Source organism: Rhincodon typus, chromosome 7 (assembly GCF_021869965.1).
Source record: "Rhincodon typus isolate 14 chromosome 7, sRhiTyp1.1, whole genome shotgun sequence".
Taxonomy (NCBI): Eukaryota; Metazoa; Chordata; class Chondrichthyes; order Orectolobiformes; family Rhincodontidae; genus Rhincodon; species Rhincodon typus.
The window spans coordinates 49,522,348-49,546,839 of record NC_063338.1 but is presented as its reverse complement, the minus strand read 5'-3'; the positions used below and the strand labels follow the sequence as shown (position 1 = coordinate 49,546,839).

The window sequence follows — 24,492 nt, the reverse complement described above, 5'->3', positions numbered from 1 at the left end:
ATGACAAATGTGCTACCTGTGCCTCAACCAAATAGACATGTCTCAAACTCTATAAGAAGTAGTCCTCAGTCAAGTCAACAGGGCCTGTCATTAGTCACGAGATACTGGCACATTATGTCCAGGTTATCATCCTATCTCAGTCTAGGGACACAGACACGGTCAGTCAGTATGAACTCAGAGTCAATGAGTCTGTATCCGTACAGTCCTGGGTACAATCAGTCCTGCAGGTCCAGTACAACCAGTCCTGCAGGTCCAGTACATCCAGTCCAGGATTAGTGGTAAATCAGTCAGGGAGCTGAACAATGGGGCCTGTTCACCCATTAATTGGTTCGTTCTTCCAAGTCATTCAAGGCAGTTGGCCAAAGTCAGTCCAATGGTTTGTTTATTGAATGTCAAAGGGCGTTATCATGGGCCAGTGCAATGGTGGGGATACTGGGAAGGTCAGAACTAAAATCTGAGTGCTGGAGAAACTCAGCATATCAGGCAGCATTTACAGAGTTTCATATTTCCAGTATCCACAGTATTTTGCTTCTATTAGATTGGGGACATCAATTATGTGGATTGGAGGCATCGTACTTGAATGCAGCGGGGGGCAATAATTATGAATTGGGAGAGTTCAACGTACAAGGCTGTGAGACGAGACAGCACGGAAGGATAAGGAGTACTGTGTGAAGGAGAGGGTCACTGACAATCACCACCACCCTAACTTCAATTTGGGGTGGGGTCACTGATTACCTATGTATGGCTGGCAATGCTGTATACCTGGGGCTCGGTTAAAGTGTAAAGAAGAGTCAAACAATTATTGTGGTACAGAAGGAGGCTGTTTGGCCCAACCTGCACTGGTTCTATTATTTAGTGTCAATCTCCTGCCTTTTCCCCATACCCCTGCACATCATTTCTATCCAAATAATTATCCAAATGCCTCTATTGAGCCAGCCTCCACCACATTTCCAGGCAGTACATTCCATACTATAGCTATTTGCTGTGTGATAAAGTCTTTTCTCATATGACCCTTGCTTCGTTTGCATGTCACTTTAAATCTATGTCCTCTCATTGTTTTCTAAGTGGGTACAGCTTCTCCCTATTTACTTTATCCAGCCCGCTCATGGGTTGTGTAGAACTTTATCAAATCTCCTTTTAACCTTTATACTCTCCAAAGAGAATGATCCCAACTTCTTCAGTTTATCCTCATACCTGCTTTTTCTCATCCTGGAACCATTTTTTAAATCGCTTCTGCATTCGTGCCAATGCATTCATAGCTTTTCTATAACGTGGTGCCACAACTGGATACAACACTCCAGCTGAGGTCTAACAAGTGTTTTATACGATTTCAAAATCACCTCCTTGCTCTTGACTTCTACGCTCTTATTTATAAAGCCAATTTACAAATTGCTTTATTTATGGCTTTCTTTATGTGTCCTGTCACTTTTAATGATCTGTGTACATATACGCCCAGGTCTTTCTGCTCCCACACGCACTTTTATTTATTGTCTTTCAATGTTCTTTCTTTCTACAAAAATGCATCACCTCATAATTCTCTGCATTGAACCTCATCTGCTACCTATCCATCCACTGCACTGACTTGTCTATGCGCTATTGGAGTCCTCCACACAGCCTGCAATTTTTCCAAACTGTCATATCTCCTGCACATCAAATCTGGGTTGTTAATATAGATCTGGAAAAGTAAGAGTTCAATACTGACCCCTGGAAAACTCCATTATAATGCTTTCTCCAGAGAGTAAAGTATCAGTTGATCATTACTCCATTTCCTATCACTTAACCAATTTTGTATCCTTGCTGCTACTGTCTCTTTTATACAATGACCTATAACTTTCCTCACAGGTCTGTTGTGTGGCACTCTATCAAATTCCTTCTGGAAATCCATTTACACCACAGCAATAGTGTTACCCTGTTGTTTGATCAAGTTTACAAAGAGATTGAAACCTTTAACAACACCTGATGCTCTCTCATTCAATCATTACAAATTTCCATGTTAACATGGGTCCTATGGAAAGGTTAGCTTTAGTTTAGACGGGGTCAGAAAATCAAATAGTGCTAGGAAAGGCTGGGTCTCTGCCTTTATTCGTGTAGCTGCAGCTAGAATAACATTTGCTCACACAGCTGATGAAGAAAAATGAGCATATATTCATAAATGTGTCACACCCTTTTTCCTTTCCCACAATTACATCCATGTGCAGTCCCAGTGTCCGTAGCTGGGCTGAAGAGAACTTGCCCTATAATGATGCCTGCTGACATTGGAGTTTGGGGGCAGGGATCACTGGGGGGCTGCCTGTGTTAAGAGGGCCCCAGACATGGTGAGTGTGTCCTGGCCAGATGCATTTTCACCTTCCTTGGCTGAAGTGGCATAGACCTTTTGGTTTGCAGATGGGATGTGGGCGTGCCTCTGAGAGGGGACCTCTCGGGGAGAGGGGGCTGGAGGAGTTTTCTCTTCTGGCTGGCTGTCTACTGGCACCACCATGTCTCCATGTTAGAAAGAGGCGGTTAGAAAGAGGCAACTGGTGTGAGAACATGCCTGGAATAAAGTACTCGCCACCATTAGGACCTTCATGGCATCATGCTGCTGATGTTATATTAAAATCCCAGCAGTGCACCAGGTCAAACACTGCCAGCCAGGAACTGCTACTGTTTACACTGTGTTCAAAGGGCATGTCTGACAAAGGGAAGTTGGCACCCAGCTTTGACAACAGGGACCTGGAAGTCAGGGTGGTGGAGTTAGGGCCATCCTTTCACCTTAGGACTGCCGGAGGAGACCTCAGCATCTGCTCCTGCCAGCCTGGTCCATAGTTGCCATGTGAGTCAGTGCAGTATTCATAGTCTGGAGAACACAAAGGAGGTTAATGGCTTTCTGTGCTCCACAAATGTAAGTGTGACCATCCACTTTCTGCTACTTCATACTCATTCTAACTCTGCTGTTGCACCCACCCCCAATCAAAGCTCATGATCTGCCATTCTGATAACTGCAGGCAACATCTGCCTTCAGTCACTCAACCCCACCCCTGTCTCTCTTACCACTAATGCTGCATGCCCTCTGCAGTGCTTACTCACTCAACTGAGACACCTCACTACCTTTCCACCATTGCATCAGTGCTAACAGCTGTGCCATGCACTTTAATACTTCTCCTTGTCGCATTCCAGCAGAAAACAGCCCCACAATTGGGCACAGACAGGCAAGAGAGGTAGATGTGGTGTCCACCATCCATCTCCAAACTCCCACAAAGAGGGGATCCTTACTTTAGCAGGAGAGGACCAAGGCCACTCAACAGGGCGGCATTGAGGCCTCCATGTCTGATTTATTAACAAGTGCGATGTTGCTTTCCTATCACTGCCACTGTGGACATGTGAGTAACATTCTCGAATGTCTATCCCTTTTTTTCAACTCATTCCTGTTCTTGTCTCCTGCAACCACCAGCAGAATCCACACAGTCTCAGTCCTGTACAGATCAGTGCATCAGGATACCACCTCCACTTCTACCTCTGAGCAAGAAGGCACACACATCTCTCAGGGAAAGCACCAACAAAACTGTCCGCTGCACCCTCCACCAGCTCTGATCCTGCCACCTCGATGAGTACATTAGCTAGGTTAGAGGTGGGGGCACGTTTTGGTGAGCACAGCACTGCCATGTCTCCACAGCTGTCAAGGAAGAAACATCCCAGGTCACTGGCATTAAGATCAGGCTGAGCTCCAGCCAGGAGGGGGGCCTCCCTTGGTTTTGGCCATCAATAACTTCCTTCAAATTCACAACTGGTACAGCAGCAGCATGCAAGTTTATCGGAGGTACCATGCTCGGTAAACTAATTCGAAGGTCGGAGGAGTCCACCAACGCTATCCTACTGTGCTGTCTCCTGCATGTGTACATTACATGGCCACCACAAACAGGTTGGTAGTTGTCATGGAGACCGAGGTCCAGCACACTCAATACCTACTGGATATGCATACAGACCTAGAGTCCACTGCATTAGCTATTGATGGACAGGGGGATGAGGTATCTTGACATCATTCACAGGGAGGCAGGGTGCTGCCAGTGGACATCCAGCTGGCACTCGCTCCAGAGGCACCAGGTCCTTCAGCTCTACACTGGCTGTGACCCTTAATCCTCTGGAAGGGTGAACCTGGCCAGCACACTCAGCATGTCTAGGTTGTCTAGGCACCCAGCAGATGCCCACCCAAAAATTCAAGGCCAACACTTTAGCCGTGGACGCTGTTACCGAGCCTAGACCTGCTGGGAGGGAAAGGAAAAAATAAAACTGTATGATGGCAAATAGATTGCATGGGTGAGAAATTATTGTAAATACATTGTCACATTTTTAAATTTACGCTCACTTTTCACCATCAGCTGTGAGAGTAGAGAGGCAGCCATGCTTTGTGCAATATTCATGCTTTCACTTGGTTGTGCGTCCTCCAGTTGTCAAGCGATGACAATCTATGGATTCAGCAGTTTCCTGTATCTGGACTGTATTGCAACAAACTCCTAGAAATGGAACCTGAGGTGGAGGAGGCATCTTATGGCTCTCGTTAACTTCACATTGGGCATGTTTAGTGATGAATGGTCACCACTTCTAGGCAGTGTAGCGCCACTGCCCCTCTCTCATTTGCACAGCATTCCTTTGAAAATGAGTGATTATAGATTTCTTGCATCTTAATTGTATCATGAGGATGCATTTGGCTGAAAACTCTGCAGTAGGATGCTGGTCCACATCCACTGGAGGTTGATGCTGATCCTGGGTTTCCAGATGCATATGTTTCTCATTTATACTCAAGGACACACTTAATACAGCAGTTGCAAGAGCTCCTGTGCTTGGGTCCACTAGGCACAGTTCCAAAGAGCTTATGCGGGCGATATCAGAAACAAAGCAGCTCCTCAGCAATGTGATCATACAGCAGACACAACACACACAAGGAACTTGTGTCCTCAAAACACTGTGGCATGGAGATCTCCAACAAGGAGGACTATGGTATTTCCCTATATGGACCTTGCACATTGTTGATCTGATTCAGACCTATGCTGCTTAAGTCATTTGGCACAGATATAGTGGAGGTTGTACATAGGGTATCAATTTTAAGAACTTCTCCCTTCAACCTCAATTCGCTCATTATCCCAAGGCAGATTTGCAAAAAATATAATGATCCTTCGGGAAGGAAGTCTGCCTTTCTTACCTGGTCTGAGCTACATGTGACTTCAGACCCACAGCAAAGCGCACAACTCTTAGCTGCCCTCTGGGCAGTAAATGCTGGCCTAACCACATCCCATGAATTTATATTTTTTCTATAAATATTGGACATTTTATACTCACAAGTATGAAGTAAGCAGTTCTTGTGTCTGATACAGGCTGTGAAACTTTGGAAGGTGATTGCAAAGAAGATGAATCTTTACAGCTTGCCTGAAATTACTTGTGTTTTAGAGACATTACTTGGATTAATTTGCAGTGTAAAACAATATGAACAAGATTGCTTGTGGCCAGTTGACAGAGGTGGTCAGTGCATGAAGTCCACATACAGGATTATGTGATAACAGATGTCCATAACCCATATTGTGTAAGTGTCTGTATGTGTTATTGCTATTGCCCCTTGAAGGGCCTCACTTTACTCATACATTGAGCCTGCTCCCTCAAAGGGAAAATGAAACACTTTCTCTACCCACTCTGGCTGTGTTGGCAGCTGTTTGTCATTTTGATTGCACATATATGATTTTGATGAGGCTGAAAGGCAACACAAATAGTGTTTCTCAGTCTACCTAGGTAACCCCCCCCAGAAAACATTACTTTCTGCCTGTTGTCCCATTGGATTGATCTTATCTATGTTCCTACCTGACTACTTTATTTAATTACTCATCACTCCACTTTACCCCTTAATCCCCACAGCTCAGTCATTCAAACATAGTTATGCACTTACCCCCATTGATGCCAGAGTGGTGGTGACTGTTGGTGATCCCCTCCTTTCTACAGTACCTATTGCCCTCCCATGCTCTTACCATCTCCTATCCTTATATGTTGATCTTCCCCTGTGTATCCCACCATGCTGCCTCTGATCCCCACAGTTGACTCCCACAGAGTTCCCACTACAACAGATGATCCCGATAATCCACCACGACTTTCAGTGATCAGAAACCCTGCAATGTACTCCCTTGATGACTTGAAAAGACAGCCTTGACCAAAGCATGGACAGACCGCTGACTGATCTCTGTGAAGGTCTCTGACTCGCCCTCTATGAATCCCCAGATTGGTTGCAGTGGGTCTACAGGACTGGCTGTTGCTCATTGTCTGGACTGCATGGGCATGGACCCCCTGAGCTGATTGGCCCAAACAGCTGAATTACTGCATCCAAGCCCCTGGTCTGAGGCTGTATGATGGCCTTGACTTACTGTGCTGTTCCTGACTGATGACAGTGACGCAGGACTCGACAAAGGACTACTGTCCTTAGACTTTGAGGCATCATCTGCTCCATGACACCTCTCATGGAAGACTGGTCTGCATTGTAATGTACACTCAGCTTGAGTCAAGAGATTGTATAGTGGAGCCATCAACCATGACTGCAAGGTAGCCCTGGTCACCTAGTAACCCTCCTTGTAACGTAACCAGCTCTTGAAATGAAGAAGGAACATGGGAGTTTTCAAGAATATAGGCATCAGGGCAGCTCCCATGGTACTTGGCACAGACTCCTAAAACTGATGATAACAGATGATTTGTACTTATACACTGACAGAATAGAACTCTTCTCAATTGATGATATCTTCTGCAATATATGGCTCACTCAAAGTGTGTGTGTATCCTTTTTAGTGGAAGCTGGCGACATTGGTAAAGCTTACAGCCAGAGCTGTAGTATTGACCTCGCCAGGGGAAAATAAGATGAAGCACAGTTGTGATTGGCACAAACTGTATCAGTAGTTGCCTTGCTACACTTGTGGGTTGAGTGTTATGAGATCACATACAGGTCTACACCAGGTCTTTGGAAGCAGTCCCCAATGGATCCTTGGATGTAGCCAATTGCATATAAATTTAACTTTGATGTTAAATGCCTTGATGACCACTGAGATAGGGTGCAGGTCCCCCTCCAACTGGTGATACAGTTCTGTGATGGCATACCAGGACATCCACAGTCTGTGGTATCAGTGCACCTCACCCATCTGGAGGAAATAGCATCAAAATGATAGACTCTGGGCCTCCTGTAGCTCCTCCTCCTGAGTGTCCTCCAGAGGCGACTTCATGTGAAGGCTGTTTAGCAGCTGCTGGAAGTTGCTGCGGGTCCTGGGATGGCTGGCTCATTTGTTCCTCCCAAGTCTCTCTGCGCCTTTGTTACACTGAAACCAAACTGACAATAACACCTGCTGTGGCTGGGTCCATTGTTTAAGCTTCCAATGAACCTGTGTGGGGAGTATCAGAAACAGAATGCATTCTTTGCCATTTGAGCAGTCAGTATTCACATCACTCACAAATGATGGTTTATCACTGTAGTCCATAATACAGTGGGATGTGGAAAACCCTGACAGGGATGGCCAAAGAATATGTCAATGTGGACCGTTGACATTGTGCACCTTCAGCAAAAACCATATCATGCAAATATAGAAGATTGGAAGTGTGGTAGGATTATTGAAACCTTGCCTCTCACTCTCACCCACCATCACCATCCAAGGAAGGCAGCACTGTATATAGGAACATGTTGATTAATACTTACAATTTACGATGAGAGGAAATCAGCTACATGCCTTTTTGTAGTCTATGAGACCTTGGATTATCTTTGCACGTTGTGGACTGCACTTTCAAGAGCACCTGTGACTTCTTCTGCTTCACAGCTATGACTGTGATCAATTTGTCATGACCAATAACATGGTAAAGATTTCTTGTGCCCAGGATTTGTATCCCACACAGTTGAACATCGCAGCACTTCACATGCAAGTTGCTATGATCACAGACTTCTTCAAGCTGTACTGTAAAAGCACCTGATTAATACAATTGCTGTTTATGGGTCCTCACATCGCTCACGAGTAGAATACACAGGCTAAATAAAACACTGACTCTGCTCACTCTGGAGGTGGTTGCAGCCATTTTTGATTTCTATTGTGTACTTATGACTTGGACGAATATGGAAGGCAATGCAGGCCATACTTGGCTAGTTTCTGTCTGGCACATGGGAGATTAGGAACCTGCACATTAATAAGATGAATAAGGTAGTAATGACATGTAAATGCATGCAATAGACCTGTCACTGCTCTCCAGCAAGATTCACATCTCACTGTTCAAAACTTCGTTGCAGAATTGGACTTTTTTCTCCCTTAGCATCCGATTTTTTCCAAATGCGCCATATTTTTCCAATTGACACACCACTGCTCATGTTGTTCGGAGTTGGGAAAACTTATCCTCTACATTTACTATTGCTTCATAGTAGTTGCTTTGTGTTGCATTGTTGCAGAGTTTGCTTTGCATATATTACATTGTCTGACTTGCCCTGAAAATGATTGCAATATCTTGTTTGCAGTTACATGGTATGTACACATGAAAATTTCAGAAAATTCTTTCTCAGCTTAATAAGGGTGGGTCCAAATTTAGATTACACAAGAAGCCACTATGTCTCTCTAGGGGTTTCATGTGTGCAATCACTGCTTGAAAAGGCTACCAAGCAACAGACTTTCCCATCTAATTCAATAGTTCTGTTGACTCTAAAACATTTGAAATATAGTGTTTTAAAATTGAGAAAACAATATGGCTTAGTATTAAAACAGGAGAAGAGTTGCAAAACATTTATGGCATTCAAATTAATTTTCCATATAACAAGTAGAGTTAATCTGCTTTTACTTTATCAGGTTCATTAAATCTGCTTCAGCATGGAGTGTATAAATTTGGAATGAGTACTATGCGCCTTTTTATATCCTTTTAAAGTTAATAACTGGTAAGAGTGGATCTACTTACTATGGAAACAATTTTCCATCCGGAATGCAAAAATAAACTGATTTATCGTCAGACAGTCGAAGGAGCAGCTGGCACTGGGTGCAAGCCAACAGCTCCTTACTAAAACACTCTGAATTCTTTACAGTTCTAGCTTGTTTTAGAATAATCTTCAGTTTATTATCATCTTCAGTTCTATTTACATGATTTCCCTTTATCTTAGCTCTTACACCCACTTAATCAAGTTTGGCTCTTTTTCAGACACAAAATCATAACAGTGCTTTTTTGGGGATTAAAAATATATCAAATACACTCATAAACATCATTTCCTTTTGGTTAAAGTGTGCCAAGATTTTTCAACTCATCTGAAAAAGCCAAAAAATGTAAATGTTTTATATGTAAACTACATTTTGCTTAATATTTGAGGCATACAGGGTAACATCCATTGCCCATATCTTAACATGTATTAATTTTATCCTATCATTCATATACAACAATTTTCATTCACATTCTTGTATGATAATATTCATACTCATATAATTGATGATAAATAAAAGGCTGCTCTTCTTCTACCTATTCTTCCATTCACAATACCTGATACAATGTAAAACTTATGATTGAAATTGTTAAAAAAGATCATTGTTTTTCAAAATCTAATCACTATAAAATAGTAGCCATTACTGAACTGTTATGGTTCCAGCTGATGTTATTACTGGGCAAGTCAGATTTCAGATTTAGCAAGGTAGTCTCTTACTAAAATATAAGTGTGCAATGTTGCAAACTTGGTTTAACAACAAAATATAAGTTTATTGTGTGAAAGATAAAGATGATAAAATAGCATAAACCAAACTATTTACATACAACACACAGATTAGAATACACACATAAAAACAGAATCAGATTAATCTTAACAGGATCCCATTACAGTACTCAAACAGCAGAGAGAAATCCCTCATCTATCTTACATAAAATTTGACTTAGCTGTGATTTCAATTGTTGATCATGAGAAACTGATGGCCTCTTCCTTGATTTGCCATAAATGGAGTTTAAATTTTCTGAGCTTTAAATAACTCCTTCAAGTTTTAAACCAAACACTTCTGATCTGGAACTTCAATGTACACAAAAGAAATCTATTCTTAACTATCTCCACTCTTTGTCAGGGATACAGCTTGCACATCTATGTTTACAGCTTTGACTTCTGTAGAAGTGCCCAATCTAAAACTGAAAAAAAACACCTTTTTATTCTAAGCTATGGGTATTTTCCAAAGCCCGCCAAAAATTCCAGATTCTAAAAGTTTAATGCACTGCCCTGTTTACTTTGTTCACTCAAATTCCTCCAAAGTAAATCAATTCTCATTAATCTCTAAAACTACCTTTCTTAGACATTTTTTGGAAGAAAAACACAAATGCTGTGAGTTCAAATTCAAAAAGTCAAACACAAAAATAAACAATATGAAAATAAGAAATCACACATCTTACATCACTATGTTTACTTTTTTCACACAATACACTTCATGGCATAAATAAAGTCAACAACACCCACCTCTATGACTTGGCAGCTACTTACTAAATTATTCTGCTCAATATAAATGGAGTCAGAATTCATCCTCTCTTCAGTTCAACAAATGATCGAAGGAGCATGGGTACTCAATTCAAAAGCCGTGAAGGTATTGTGTTCAAATGGGCCAACTGGGTTTGAGCTTTCCAAATTGAGAGTCACTACATGCCCCCGTTATCTTAACAATGAAAATAAGATACACCAGAAATGAAGGATGTGGGGGATCAATCTGAATCCAATGTACTGATGCCATTATAAATAAACTATAGGGTCCTTACATAGAGGCATAGAGATTACAGCATGGAAACAAACCCTTCAGTCCAACTCATCCATGCTGACCAGATATTCTAAATTATTCTAGTCCCATTTGCCAGCAGTAAGCTACTGTCCCTCTAAACCCTTCCTATTCATAAACCCATCCAGATGTCTTTTAAAGGTTGTAATTATACCAGCCTCCACCACTTCCTCCGGCTTCTCATTCCATACAGGCACATGAAGAGGTTGTCCCTCAGGTCCCTCTTATTTCTTTCTCCTCTCACCTTAAACCTATGCCCTGGGGGAGAAAAACCTTGATTATTCATCTATCGATGCCCCTCATGATTTTATAAAACTCTGTAAGGTCACCTCTGAGCCTCTGATGCTCTAGGGAAAACAGTCGCAGCCTATTCAGCCTCTTCCTACAGCTCAATCCTGGCAATATCCTTGTAAAATCTTTTCTGAACTCTTTCAAGTTTCACAACACCTTTCCTATAGCAGGGAGACCAGAATTGAATGGAGTATTTCAAAAGAGGCCTAACCAATGTCCTGTACAGCCACAACATGACCTCCCAACTCCTATATTCAATGTACTGACCAATAAAGGCAAGTGCAACAAACAACTTCTTCACTACCCCGTCTACCTGAGACTCTGCAAAAATCTAGGTCATTGTCGCTCAACTCAGATGCTGACTCTGCACGTAATTCAGAAGATGACAACTCTGAGATATGAATTGCTGAGACACTAGCCACAATTGGTCTGCTACCAGAGTCAGTGAAAAAATAATTTAGGTATCAAGTTCCTGGATAGTGAAGTCAATAATAAATCCTGCTGCAAAAGATTCAGATGAGCACTTTGATGAGCAGTCTACAGGGAAAAGTTAATGCACATGTACACCTGAAAACTAATGCAATGAAAATGGGAGCTGGAATTTGTAGTAAAGCAGCTTTCGTTCTGGGTGTTGAAGCTTGAGCCATAACTAGAGTAACTAAGGATCATCTGCAATGGTGAGACCTTAGCGTCTAGGAAAATGGCACTATCGTCTTTCAGCCATAATACACTGAGGGACTGAAACTGTGGAACCTGTCAGGATGTGTGCTGTCCAAAGAACGCACATCGTAAATCGTGAGGATTAAAAATGTTATGAAGGCACCTCAGGGTGGAGAATATTGTATGGAGAAAAATAATCTATTGACACTTTTTGTAATTTTCAACTTGAAATGTTTTGCTAATGGGCTGTATACCTTACATATGAAGTATTTTGAAAATATTAAGACTATTGCGATCATATTGCAAAGAACATGGTGTGTGGATACAAGTTGAAATTTATTGCAATTTCTGTTATATTCAAGTCAAAATGTTTCTGATTTTTAAAAAAATTATGCACAGAGCATACTTTTTGGAAAAAAGTATAGTTTGTTTCTGAATGTGGTTACCCTGCAGGTTAAGACTGTTGTTTCCTGAACAAGTATGAGTCTATTGAAAAGTGTGGGATTTACAAATCTAGCAGCTACCCAACATCTCCCTTGCACCCTGAGATGCTAACTAACATACCATATAAAATAAGGCGCAAAAAAAGCTCATGTTAGATGCCATGAGCTCAAAATTGCAGAAAGTTTAGAGTATTGAATTTGCAGGATGAAATTAATAAGGAAATTAGGAAAATAACGAGGCCACAAAAAGATATTGGCAAGCAATTAAGGAAAGGCTAAATATATAAAGATTGATAAAAAAAACTAAGGAAAGGGTTAAGACAATAAGAGTCCAAAAGGTAATGTGTGTTTGGAGATGTGAATATGATTCTTGATGAACACCATTCATCTATTTTCATAAAAAAAATGAAGTAATCTTTGCAGTTAAGGAGATGTGAGAAACATTGGATGGAATATAAATAATGAAAGCAAAATATTAAGATGTCTAGCATACATTAAAGTGGATAAATAACCAGGCCTGGATGAAATGTAAATAAAAACCGAAAGAACTGCGGATGCTGTAATTCAGGAACAAAAACACAAGTTGCTGGAAAGGATCAGCAGTTCTGAGGAAGGGTCACCAGAACCGAAACATTAATTCTGATCTTTTCTTCACAGATGCTGCCAGACTTGCTGAGCTTTTCCAGCAACTTCCTTTTTTTGTTCTTGGATGAAATGTATCCTGGGTTGCTAAGGGAAAGAAGGGGAGAAATAACGGAGCCTTTGACCATTGTTTTCCAATCCTCTCAGTCTACGGATGTGGTGTCAGAAGACTGCTAAAGTTGTATTGTTGCTTAAAAAAAGAGAATGGCATAGCACAAGTAATTTCAGACCATTCACTCTCACCTCAGTAGTTGCAAAATTATTGGGAAGTATTCTGATGCACAATATAATTTAGAAAGGAATGGAAGGCTAAGTCCTATCTGATGAACTTAAAAAAAGTTTTTTGACAAAGTATAGAGGAGAGTCGATGTATGTAGTACCTTTGATGTACTTTATGTGGATTTTAACAAAACTACATACAAAACTATGGCAAATTTGTTGTAAATTAAATGCCCATGGGATCCAAGGGAACGTGGCAATTTGGAGACAAAATGTTCTCAGTGTCAGGAAGTAAAGTGTCATGGTTGACAAGCTAGAAGGCTTCCAGTGTAGTTTCACAGCACTCAGTTCCATTCACCCATGGTATCAAAAAACAACTGAAGGCACAGCATACTGAAAAGACCATGGGAACTGATAACATTCTGTTTGAAGTCTTGCAATTCAGAACCAGCTGTACTCCTGGCCAATCTGTTCCAGTATAGCCACAACACTGGCAACTACCTGACAATATAAAAAATTGCATAGGTATGGCCTGGACATAAGCGGACAAATCCAACCAAGTCAATTACTGTCCCATCAGTCTACCCTCATCAAAGTGATGGAAGGGGTCATCGATAGTGATGTGGCAGAGGCTGCAAAGGGATAACCTGCTCACTGATCCTGAGGTTGCAATTGTGGCTGGAAGTAGTGGCACCTTTTAATATGAAGCATAACTGTTACTCATATTGTTCCTTGTTGAGGTTCAGGTCGGAAGATTGCTCCTCGAACACTGTGCACAGAAATTACTTTCTCCTGAGAAGCCATTTCCACCATTTCATCCTCCCTTGTCAAACACCTTGTTCATTCTCCAAGTTTTGATAAATTGCAAGGGAATACCTCTTTCAGTCCATGCCACAGAACTCCCTGTAGATTTTTACAACTTTAAGCAACCACGGAAAGCACCAAGCACTTGTAAATGTATACCATCAGCCAAGTTATTAATTTGAAAGTAGTTGATGAGTCCTTTAAATATTGCTAGTGTGGACCTTTAGGTTGCTGGATAATGCTCAGTTGTGTGAGGCGAAGAGATAGGGACCTAGCTTCAAGGTTGTTCTCCAGATGACACTGCTGATCTCAAATCAGCATTGCATACTAATTGATGTCATAATCTGCTCGCTGTGTATAACCACAGAATTTGTACTGTGTGCACACTAATGCCCTGACCGATGTGACATCTCACATAGTTTGTCCCAAAATGTGCATGCACATTGAGAACACTGTTTTGGAGGACTAAGGGACCACAAATCAACAAAAAAAAAGTAAAAAATTCCAATGTCTCATCCCATAATTTCTAAAGCTACTTCACCCAGCTAACATGAACAGTTCAAGACAAGGCAACAATATTAGTTTTCTTTGTAATGCATTCACCTTCTGAATGAATCTTAAAATGGCCAAAAGCATGGTCTTTAAATTAGCTGGGAAAGGGATGGTAAGTTTTATGTGCTCACCGTCATTAGTTTGTAAATAGCTAGGAATGGCCCACGAGTTGTAAGTCACCACAAATTGTTGAATGATTTGTAAGACTTTGCCTTCAGCATCCCCTATATGGGAGCTGACCATTAACCTCCTGAGGGATTTCAAAGAAATTACTACATTTGATCTATTAAAATGAATTAAACATGAACAGTGTTAGTTCTGGTAACTGCATAACACAGATCCTCTTAATGGTAAGACTTATGTTCCTGGTGTGCTGGTGAAGCTCTCTCGCTCAAAAAATGAACAACTGAAATTGTAGAGACACATTCCTGGCAGGAGCACATCATTCCTAAGGATATTTAAAAATGAAAAATGAAGACTTGAAATTTAAAACAAAATCTTACTTTATTTTCTGCCTCTATTAATTATTTCTTTTCTTCTTCTTAGTTTCCCTTTCTGCTTTTAATTTCACCCAGATTGACTGAACTTGCTTCTCTTCCATGCCTTTGTTTCTCTATTCTTACATCTCATTGGTCAGGGAGAAAGACTTTTGACTTTATCATTCATCAAGACCCCAGGGGCACTATCGATCTCAGCATGTGATTTTCAGTTGCATCTCCAGCAATATGCAGCAAAAGGGTTTTGAGCTGAAGATAAGGAAAATAATCTCACAAATGGAGCATGCCAGATAATGTCCTACTCCTACAAATTCTAGACAACTAAGGTCTCATGCATAGGTCTAGGTAAATAGAAGTAATGCATTGACAGCCGAAATGTGAACTTCAGCAACAAAAAAGATCCTAATCTTTAATTAAATTTATAAAATGCAACATATTTACACCATCATTACAGCAAGCACTTTTCCATAAGTGAGACAAATACAGGCATTTTTAGACAGTTTTGACCTCATAATGATTCAACAGAAGTTCTTGTAGCTATTATTACCTATAAGCTGCACCTTCTCAGAAAGGTATAATTGTAATGTTGTAGGATGCAATATCAAACAATTTTGCTGCTTGAGTGATTTTTTTTGCTTGAAATATAGTCTTGCATTAAACATGTACTGTGCAGTTGCAGGTATTTAATTTTGATCAGATTGCACAGGCCATAGAACTAATTGTGTTTGCAATAAATCAAAGTTATGATGCAAAATATTCACAGACATTAAGTGTATAATTGATAGATGAATATTTCAAGGAAAGCTCATCATTGGTTAATTTCCTTAAAAATATTTTCTGAATCTAAATATAATGGGTCAATTTTAACTTTTAGAGTTATAGAGTCATGGAGCACAGAAACAGAGCCTTTTGCTCCAACTCGTCCGTGCTGTCCAGGTTTCCTAAACTGAACTAGTCCCAGTTTGATGTGTTGGCCAATGTCCCTCTATAACTTCCCTATCTATGTACCTGTCCAAATGTCTTTTAAATTTTTTAACTGTACCTGAATCCAACACTTCCTCAGGCAGTTCATTCCACATATGAACCACCCTCTATGTGAAAATGTTGCCCCTCAGGTCCCTTTTAAATCTTTCTCCTCTCACATTAAAATATGCCTTCTCGTTTTGAACTCCCCTTCCCTAGAGAAAAGACCTTTGCTATTCACCTTATTTATGGCCCTCATGATTTTATAAACCTCTATAAGGTCACCCCTCAACCTCCTACGCTTCAGTGAAAAATGTCCCAGACTACCCAGCTCTCCCTGTGTTTATGAGATTCAGCAAGTTTCCAGACAAATGTGCCTATTAAGTTGCAACTAGAATTCAAAGTTAGATCCAGAATTAGGTTGTTAGTTTTAAGGTACCTACTCCATCAATCCTTTAATTAGTAATTTAATAAAGTCATTAATCTAATCCAAATTCATAGACACCAGGGAAATTTCTACTTTTATCATCTGCCTCTTGTAAAACACATCAGATTTTCATTCTACGTATTTTGATGTAATAAAAATTATATGGGTTCTACAACAGATATGGGACCTACATTGTCGGATTATTGCCCAGGCCCCATTTGCTTTGGTTAAAAAAACAAAGAAAGTGATCTGCAATTAATGCTAAATATTTAATTAAATATTTATGAGACAATCCATTTAAAAATAGATATTTACTTTGACAAAAATATAAGAGTTGCGTCTGTGCCTAGTTTTGACATATTCATGATATAATTAAGTTCACATCATGATTGCAATTGACTTAACTTACAAGATGTAGCAGATGACTCCTATGCTCCACATATCTGTTGCGTACCCAATTGGTTCATAGTTGATAACTTCAGGAGCCACAAATTCAGGTGTACCAAATAGAACCTTTAGTGATGTTGCACTTGCTAGAAGAAACAACAAAAAAATCAAGTTATGCTCCAATCCTCCTCCTGCTGAAACAATTGAGGTCAGCAAATTAGTACTCATGGCAAAAGTGTACTGATTAATTTCCATCCTTAACAAAAGATTTCAGTTAGCTATCTAGATTGAGCATTTGCTAAAGAGTTGCTCCATTGCTTGAAGAAGGGCTGAGATTAAAGGAAGGGGAAAAACACAAAAGGCAATGAGAGAAATGAGATCTCACTTTGGAGAACAAATGGGAAGGTGAAGCGCTCATGATGCAATTTATCAATTCATAAGCGAGGGAGCAAAAAGGAAATGTGTCAGAAAGCCTACCAAATATCAACAAAATTACATTTAGAGCATTTTTTAACTGCTGTCTGCCTATTTCTTGCACAATTAATGCACTGATTATTAATGTGGGGAGCACCTTGGTTCTCCCTTGAATCCCAAGACCCATCTGATTTATTTTTCAGGTGGATTATTAATTAAGCACACAGAAATTCCACCCAAAAAAACCAGACTTGCATTTATATCATATCTCACATGACCTGAGAATATCGCAAAGCCCTTGGTTCAGTGAAGTACTTTTGAGTCACTGTTGGAAAGTAGGAAATGTGGTACAGCAAATTCCTGGAAACAGCTATTAGACAACAAACTGTTCACCGGTTGCTGAGTTATTTTATTTGTTCATGAGATGCGGGCATCACTGCCTATGCAAGCATTCGCTGACCATATTTAATTGTCCTTTAAAGGCAGTTAAGAGTCAATCACATTGCTGTGGATCTGGAGTTGTATACACACCAGAGTAAGCATGGCAGATTTTCTTCCCCAAAGGACATGACTGATCAGTTGGGTTTTTGACAAGTGCTGTTGGTTTCAGAATTACAAATACTGAGAGCAGCTTTCAATTCAAGATTTTAACAACTGAATTTAAATCCCATTAGTGAAATTGGTTCAGGGATACATATAGGCTAGAACACCAAAATATAATTCCCCTGTTCTTTCTAATAGTGTGCTAGAATGTAATGCATTCGCTTGAGAGACAAGATGGAAGGCTGCCATTATCGGTGCTGCACCATAACTGACATTAGCGAGTTACATTGTAGATTGAACACAGTTTAATCAGTCATCCTTGAAATATGCTAATGAGGCCTTCAGGACCCATTTGAGAAGAATTAAAAGCTGTCATTAAAATCCTGCCCATTCCTGTAGGTGCAACTCCCTTCTGATTGTCAGTTTCAAACACACAAAATTCTGCTGTTCCCTCCTCCAGTTACTCTAAGGTGCTGGTATGGAGCAGGCCTGAACCCCGTGGCAGTGACAATGAAGGTCAACATCATCTGCCATAGTGCACTTTAGCTGGAAACTGACCCATTCCCCTTCTGGTAAGGACTCACTTGAGCTGATGCTGCTATAGACAGGAATAAGCAGCAGGTTGCTTACAGACACAAGTTGGGCTGTCACCTGGTCAGAGAAGCCAAGTTACAATTTCTAAATACAAATGGGCATGATGTGTACTGTGCATGCTCTATCCATGTCTAAAAGCAATAACCAACAGAAGTCATTCCAACATTGTTTTGACAGAATTCTTGTAGTGGCAGGAGTGCAGGTCCTTGTGGACCATTAAAAACACTGCTGCCCCCTACAAGCCATTGGTTCGATATATCCTTCCCTTTTTACTTTCATTTAATGTCTCAAATTTCCCCAGGAGACATAGATTTGTCGTTTTAATTTATATAAATGCAAGAATTTTGTTTGTTTTGCTGCTAAAACTTTAGGATAAGTTCGTCTTTGTTAATTGTGAGCGACTAGGAGGAGGACGGGCAGGGAACGTGGGAAGACCCAGGACAGAGGAGAACGGGAGAAGGCCCAGGGCAAGGTACAGGGGAAGAAATCCCGGCTAAGGCCCAGAAGCAGGGGAAGGAAGAGCCTAAGGCATTATGGCACATTCTTTCTAGTTATCTGAAAACTTAACTACAATCACTGAAAGCTTACTGTGTATAAAGCTACCATAAATCACTTTGACTAACAACGTTTTTCAGCCACATGGATTCAGTGGGGTGACTTAATTCATACAAAAAAAAATCGCATGACAATATAGAATATAACAAAGTTATCAAGTGGTATTCTAGTGAAGTCATTACCTAATCTTCTGGCAAGTCCAAAATCAATAAGTTTTATCCTTGCTCCTGTTTTGTTGACACACATGATGTTTTCTGGCTTTAAGTCCAGATGTACAATTCCCTGTTTGTGGATGAACTGCACACCTTCATTAATTTGTAGCATGTATTTGATGCATTCTCTCTCGGTCAACTCAAAATCCTCATCGATTATTCTCTCAAACAGCTCCCCACCTGAAACTCTGAGAGACAGAAAATTATACTGGATAAATAATTGAAACAACAATGGGGAAAAGCACTGACATTTAACACATTTCCAATAAATAGACGCACATTTAATGTGTACGTTTAGACTTTTAGCTCTTGTATTTCTGGTCAAGCAGACTCCTGTTACATACAATATAAAAACTGAAAGAACTGCGGATGCTGTAAATCACGAACAAAAACAAAGTTGCTGGAAAAGCTCAGCAGGTCTGGCAGCATCTGTGAAGAAAAAAATCAGAGTTAACGTTTCGGGTCTGGTGATCCTTCCTCAGAACCCAGACCCGAAACGTTAACTCTGATTTTTTTCTTCACAGATGGCGCCAGACCTGCTGAGCTTTTCCAGCAACTTTGTTTTTGTTCCTGTTATATACATCCCCACTAAGGTTCTCATATAACCTGTTTTGTTCCTCTATCCTGTGTTGGGAGGGAAGATTTTCCATTGTCCTTTTCCATGTCTTACTTTTCTTTACTCCATCCAATGTGGTTGCTCCAGCTGCCCATGATGATGCATGGCCATACAAGGATATCCCCATATGACATACCTGCTGCTGAGAGGCCTTCACTGAACAGAGGTGGGGTTGAAAATTTCCTATTGGCCTCACACTGTCAGAAGGGGTAATAAACATGTCGGGGTAGGGAAAATGTCTTCCACAGTGAAAAAAGTCACCCCAAACTGCAGAAACAGCTACTGAAACTCTTCAGACCTACAAACTCCTCCCCTGGAACAGTTATGGATAACTGTGTTCCTACTAATTCTCAATCTAACTTAACCGTAATGCACCGTGGAACTGCCTGATACTCAGATATACAATGCTACAAGCCATAATTTGTTACATATAATTAAGGTCACTTGGAACTGAGTAAGTTGATCACAAGAAGAGTGATTTGAAAGTGAATGAATCATCAAGCTCTGATGAAATGTGTCTTAGGCAGCTAAGGGAACAAATAATGGAGTTTCTGACTACTGTTTTCCAATCCTCTTAATCCACACACCTGGCACTAGAGGCTGGCTAAGACAGGACTTTTATTTAAAAAAGGACAACATAAGAACCAAGTAATTGCTGGTCTGTCAACTGAACCTCTGGTGGGCAAATAATTTTTAAAAATCCTGAGAGGCAGAACACATTGTCATCTAGAGACCATTTGTTTATGAAAGCCAGTCAGCATGGATTGATTGAGGGAAGGTCATATACAAATAACTTGCGTATTTTGAGGAGAAAACAAGGAAGGTCAATGGAGGTAGCATGTTTGATGATGTTTAAATAGATTTTAACAAAGCACTTGATAAGGTCCCATTTACAACTAGTCAGCAAGTTTAAAGCCCATAAGATCTAAGACAAAGTGGCAAGTTGGATCTAAATGTTGCCTGGGGGAGAGCAAAGGGTTTTGGGTGCAGGGTGTTTTGATAACAGGAATGTTGCCGTTGAAAATTGAAAGAGTGGCTAAATATACCCTGGCTAAACTTGTGAAGTGCTGTCCTCCTCACGCTATGCCTTGGTCTCCTACTGAGCTGGGTGCTGCCAATTGTGTATATCATTCTTCTCACAAAGCAGGTTCACTGGAGGTGTAAACAATGGTTCGTTCTGAAACAATGTGGCCGTTAGCATCTGGCTGGGCAGTTCCAAGCCTGTTTGGTTTTGACGGGAAGTTGATTGTCCAAGGCTAGGCGACATGAATACTGTCTGTTCCAGTTCTGCAGTTTGCAAATGCAGAGTCCGGTTAGGTTTAAATCTGGCTTCCGCATTGTGCATTTTTATCCATGGTCATGAAAAAAATATCAACATTTCTGTTACAATCCTGGAGGTCATGGGTCACCTTACTGCATTGTTTCAATTGTTGGACATATATGTAGGGCTGCATGATGAAGCAGTTTGCAGATGATACAAAAATAGACTATAAGATTGATGGTGAGAAAGAAAACTGTAGACTACAAGAAGATATCATTGGATAAGTCAAATAGCCATAAAAGTGGCAAAAACCATTCTCTCTGGAGAAGTGTGAGCCAATGCATTTGTGAAGGGCAAACAAAGTAAAGGAATACTGTCATACCAAATGTCTGCAGATTGCTCACCGCTATTGTCTCAAGGACAATCAGGGATTGATAATAACCGCTGGTCTCTCCAGCAAGGCTTACATCCCATGAAAGAGTGGAAAAAATAAACAGAATGCTGACTAGTGTTGACGAACTGAGGGGCATTGGACTTTGTGCTGCATATCCCTGAAGGTAGTACAAAAGCAAGATAATGTATCAAGAAGGCATACAGCATACTTTAGTTTGTTTGCCGATGTTTAGAGTATAAGAGAAGAGACGTTCTGTTGGAATTGTATAAATACATAAAACACTAGATAGTCAGTAGTTTCAGTCTTGTGTCTAGTTCCCGTCTCTGCATCACAGGATGTGAGTTCACTCAACAGGGCCCAAGAAGAGATTTACAATGACATTGCAAGGAATGGTGACTTTTAGCTATGAGGAAATATTTCATAAGCTCGAGTTGTTTGCTTTGAAACAGAGGAAACCAAGGGACAATTGAGTTCAGCTGTACAAATATTCGATATAAAGGACCGATTTCCCTTCAGAGATGTCAATAGGCATGGAGTATAGATTTAAAGTAAGTTTTAAAAGGATTGGAGAGAAGCTGCGGGTTAATTGTTTTCATCCAGTGGATGGTGATCATCAGGAACTGACTGCCTGAAAAGGTGGTAGAGACAGCAACCTTATAGCATTTAGATAGGCTTGTGCGATTTGTCACCTACTGGTATCCAGTCTTTCTTGGTCGGGGATCCTTCTGTCATTAGCCATTTTACATTTTTCAGGGGAGGAGTTGGCATAGTAGTATCATTGCTGAACTGGTAATCCAGAGACCCAGGTAATATTCTGGGGGCCTGAGTTAGAATCATTTCGGAGAATGTGAACACATTTGTAAAGTGATGGTATGTTGGTGCACTCAGCATAGTTGGGTGCAAGAGGAGGTTTCTCATATTCCAACTGAAATTTAACAGTTCAAAATTTGTGCAAAATTTGATTACTAAAAGAAATAAATCACAAGAGTTTCAGTGCAGAGGTCTAGTAGCATCATTTAAAGAGATGAAGAGTCTAAGAGTTATACCTTCTCTACAAAATACTATCTTTTATGTTTCTGAAGAAAAATAATGAATATTTCTGTCCCTTTTGTCTCAATGGTATTATGAAAGCGTAGCAGCCCACAAGCAGTTTTTTTATTTATTTATGGAATGTGGATGATGATGGCTAAAACATTATTTATTGCTCATCCCTAATTACGCAGGGGGTCAGTAAGATTCAACCACGATAAGGAAGACTGAAGCTGAATTTGGCTCAGGCATCAGGCTGGTATGGACCAATTGTACAGATCAGCACAAGGCAAAGCATGAAAAAAGTAATTTGGTTAGATCACTTGTCAATTAGTTTAACATCTACAAATCAACATTGCTATTACATATTCCAAAAGGTTCTGCATTTAAGAAAAGTTAATTTAACTGCAATTCAGCAAGTGAAGCTTCATGCACTTTTTGTTCTATCATGGGTATTATAGACTGATAGATAATAGCACTAGGGAATGGAACAAGTTGCTTTGCAGTCGCTGCTGGTGCTATGTCAAACATCCCTATATTTGATATGGAATAACCCAAATACTTCTCAGAATTAATCTTCCATTATCCTGGCAGAATACATAAATACCATCCCCAGAGGATCATTCCAGTTTGAAACTATGTGACTTCATCAGCTCACAGCATGGCTGCCAAATTAGTGCCAAAATTTGGATGGGCTCACATAAAACATGCATTCTGCTCCAGACCAGACTAGGAGCAGCCAAACATATTTTGTTCATGTCCCTTACCTTTTCATAAAACATTCACTTTGAATCAAATTTGAACTCAACTCCCAATGATGAAAAATACTATTTTTTACAGTGAGCAATCCATCTCTGCAGCCCCACATTTAAATGAGCGTTGTTTTTACTTTCAGCTCTTCCAAAATGTACATTTTTTGGAGGCTTGTCCTGGATTTGCATTTGCTTGGAAATTGAACATTTTTCCACTTGGTTCAGCCTGTGTTGGCATCAACCATTCTCAATTCTGACATTATGCAATGAGGTACAGAGCTGCATTTGGAACTCTAAACCCTGATTTTACACTCCAAAGAGAAGGGAAGGTGAGGAACTAAATCATTAAAATGGCTGTGGAGTTGCACTGCATTCCCAACAATTCGAAGATGGGATGCATTGGGAGACCCTTCTTCCGAGGAGATACTTAAGAACAGGACCAAGTTACATTTGTATCGTTCCCTTAACAAAGTAAAAGAAAATCCCAAAGTGTTTACATTTCTAAAACCGTGACCTGCTGATGCTGTAGGAACATCAGAACCATTTTAAGTTCAGGAACTGAGAGGCTTGAATGAAGTCAAGATCACTAGTAAAAGTGCCAAGAAGCAGAGCGACCCGAACAGGTCTGTTTGCATTATGTCGGTATTTCTTGTGGTTTGAGATCAGCACAAGTCCTTCTCAAGGCCCCTCAGGAGATCCTTGGTCTGCCTGAGCTCTGGATGTCCCTGTTCCCCCTAGCCCGGTCATCAAGTGTGTCCTCTCATGTTGATGCCACTTTACCCAATCTCAGGCAGGGTATGCATAGCACAATTTAACGAGACCGAGGCCTGAATTTTCATAAAGTCATAATGGCTTAACCAAAATGGCAGCGGAATCCTGATTCCAGGCGTCCTGAACCCTAAACCCAGTACATACTATTTTCACTAGAATTACATTGTACTTCACACATCCATGGTCTCCAGAGGCATCTGCACATGTAAACATATAACTGCCCTCCAAGAGAAGCAATTCACATTGCTGGGATTGCTGAAACATAACTCTTAGGCTTTAGACAAAGTCAAAGAAAAGGTCCAAAGCTGCTGGAGTTACTTGGAGGGTAAGGTGACCTTTGGGAGAAGTCAGCTGCCAGTTTGGGTCATTAAGAATAGACATGAATGTGCATAAGTATTGGTGAGCTCTGTTGAACTGTCAAGTGATTAAAACCCTCAGGCCCTTTAAAACAAATATATCCAGCCTTCCGTTGGGGAGAAAAAAGGATATTTTCTATTTAGAGATAGTGGGAACTGCCGACGCTGGAGAAGCTGAGATAACAAGGTGTAGAGCTGGATGAACACAGCAGGCCAAGCAGCATCAGAGGAGCGGGAAAGCTGACGTTTCGGGTCTAGACCCTTCTTCAGAAAATGGATTTTCTTCAGAAAATCAGAAAATTTTCTGAAGAGGGGTCTAGACCCGAAACGTCAGCTTTCCCGCTCCTCTGATGCTGCTT

At 40.6% G+C, this 24,492-nt stretch overlaps 1 protein-coding gene across 1 annotated transcript in view; it reads right to left on the bottom strand.

Moving 5' to 3' along the window:
- Nucleotides 1-24,492, bottom strand: part of mylka (myosin, light chain kinase a) — a 376,415-nt gene that overhangs the window by 16,893 nt on the left and 335,030 nt on the right. Inside the window, exons 28-29 of the mRNA XM_048599211.1 lie at nt 18,925-19,142; nt 16,659-16,782 (exon numbers count right to left, since the gene is read on the bottom strand). Of these exons, the coding sequence (XP_048455168.1) occupies nt 16,659-16,782; nt 18,925-19,142 (342 nt within the window). The remainder of the gene's footprint in view (nt 1-16,658; nt 16,783-18,924; nt 19,143-24,492) is intronic.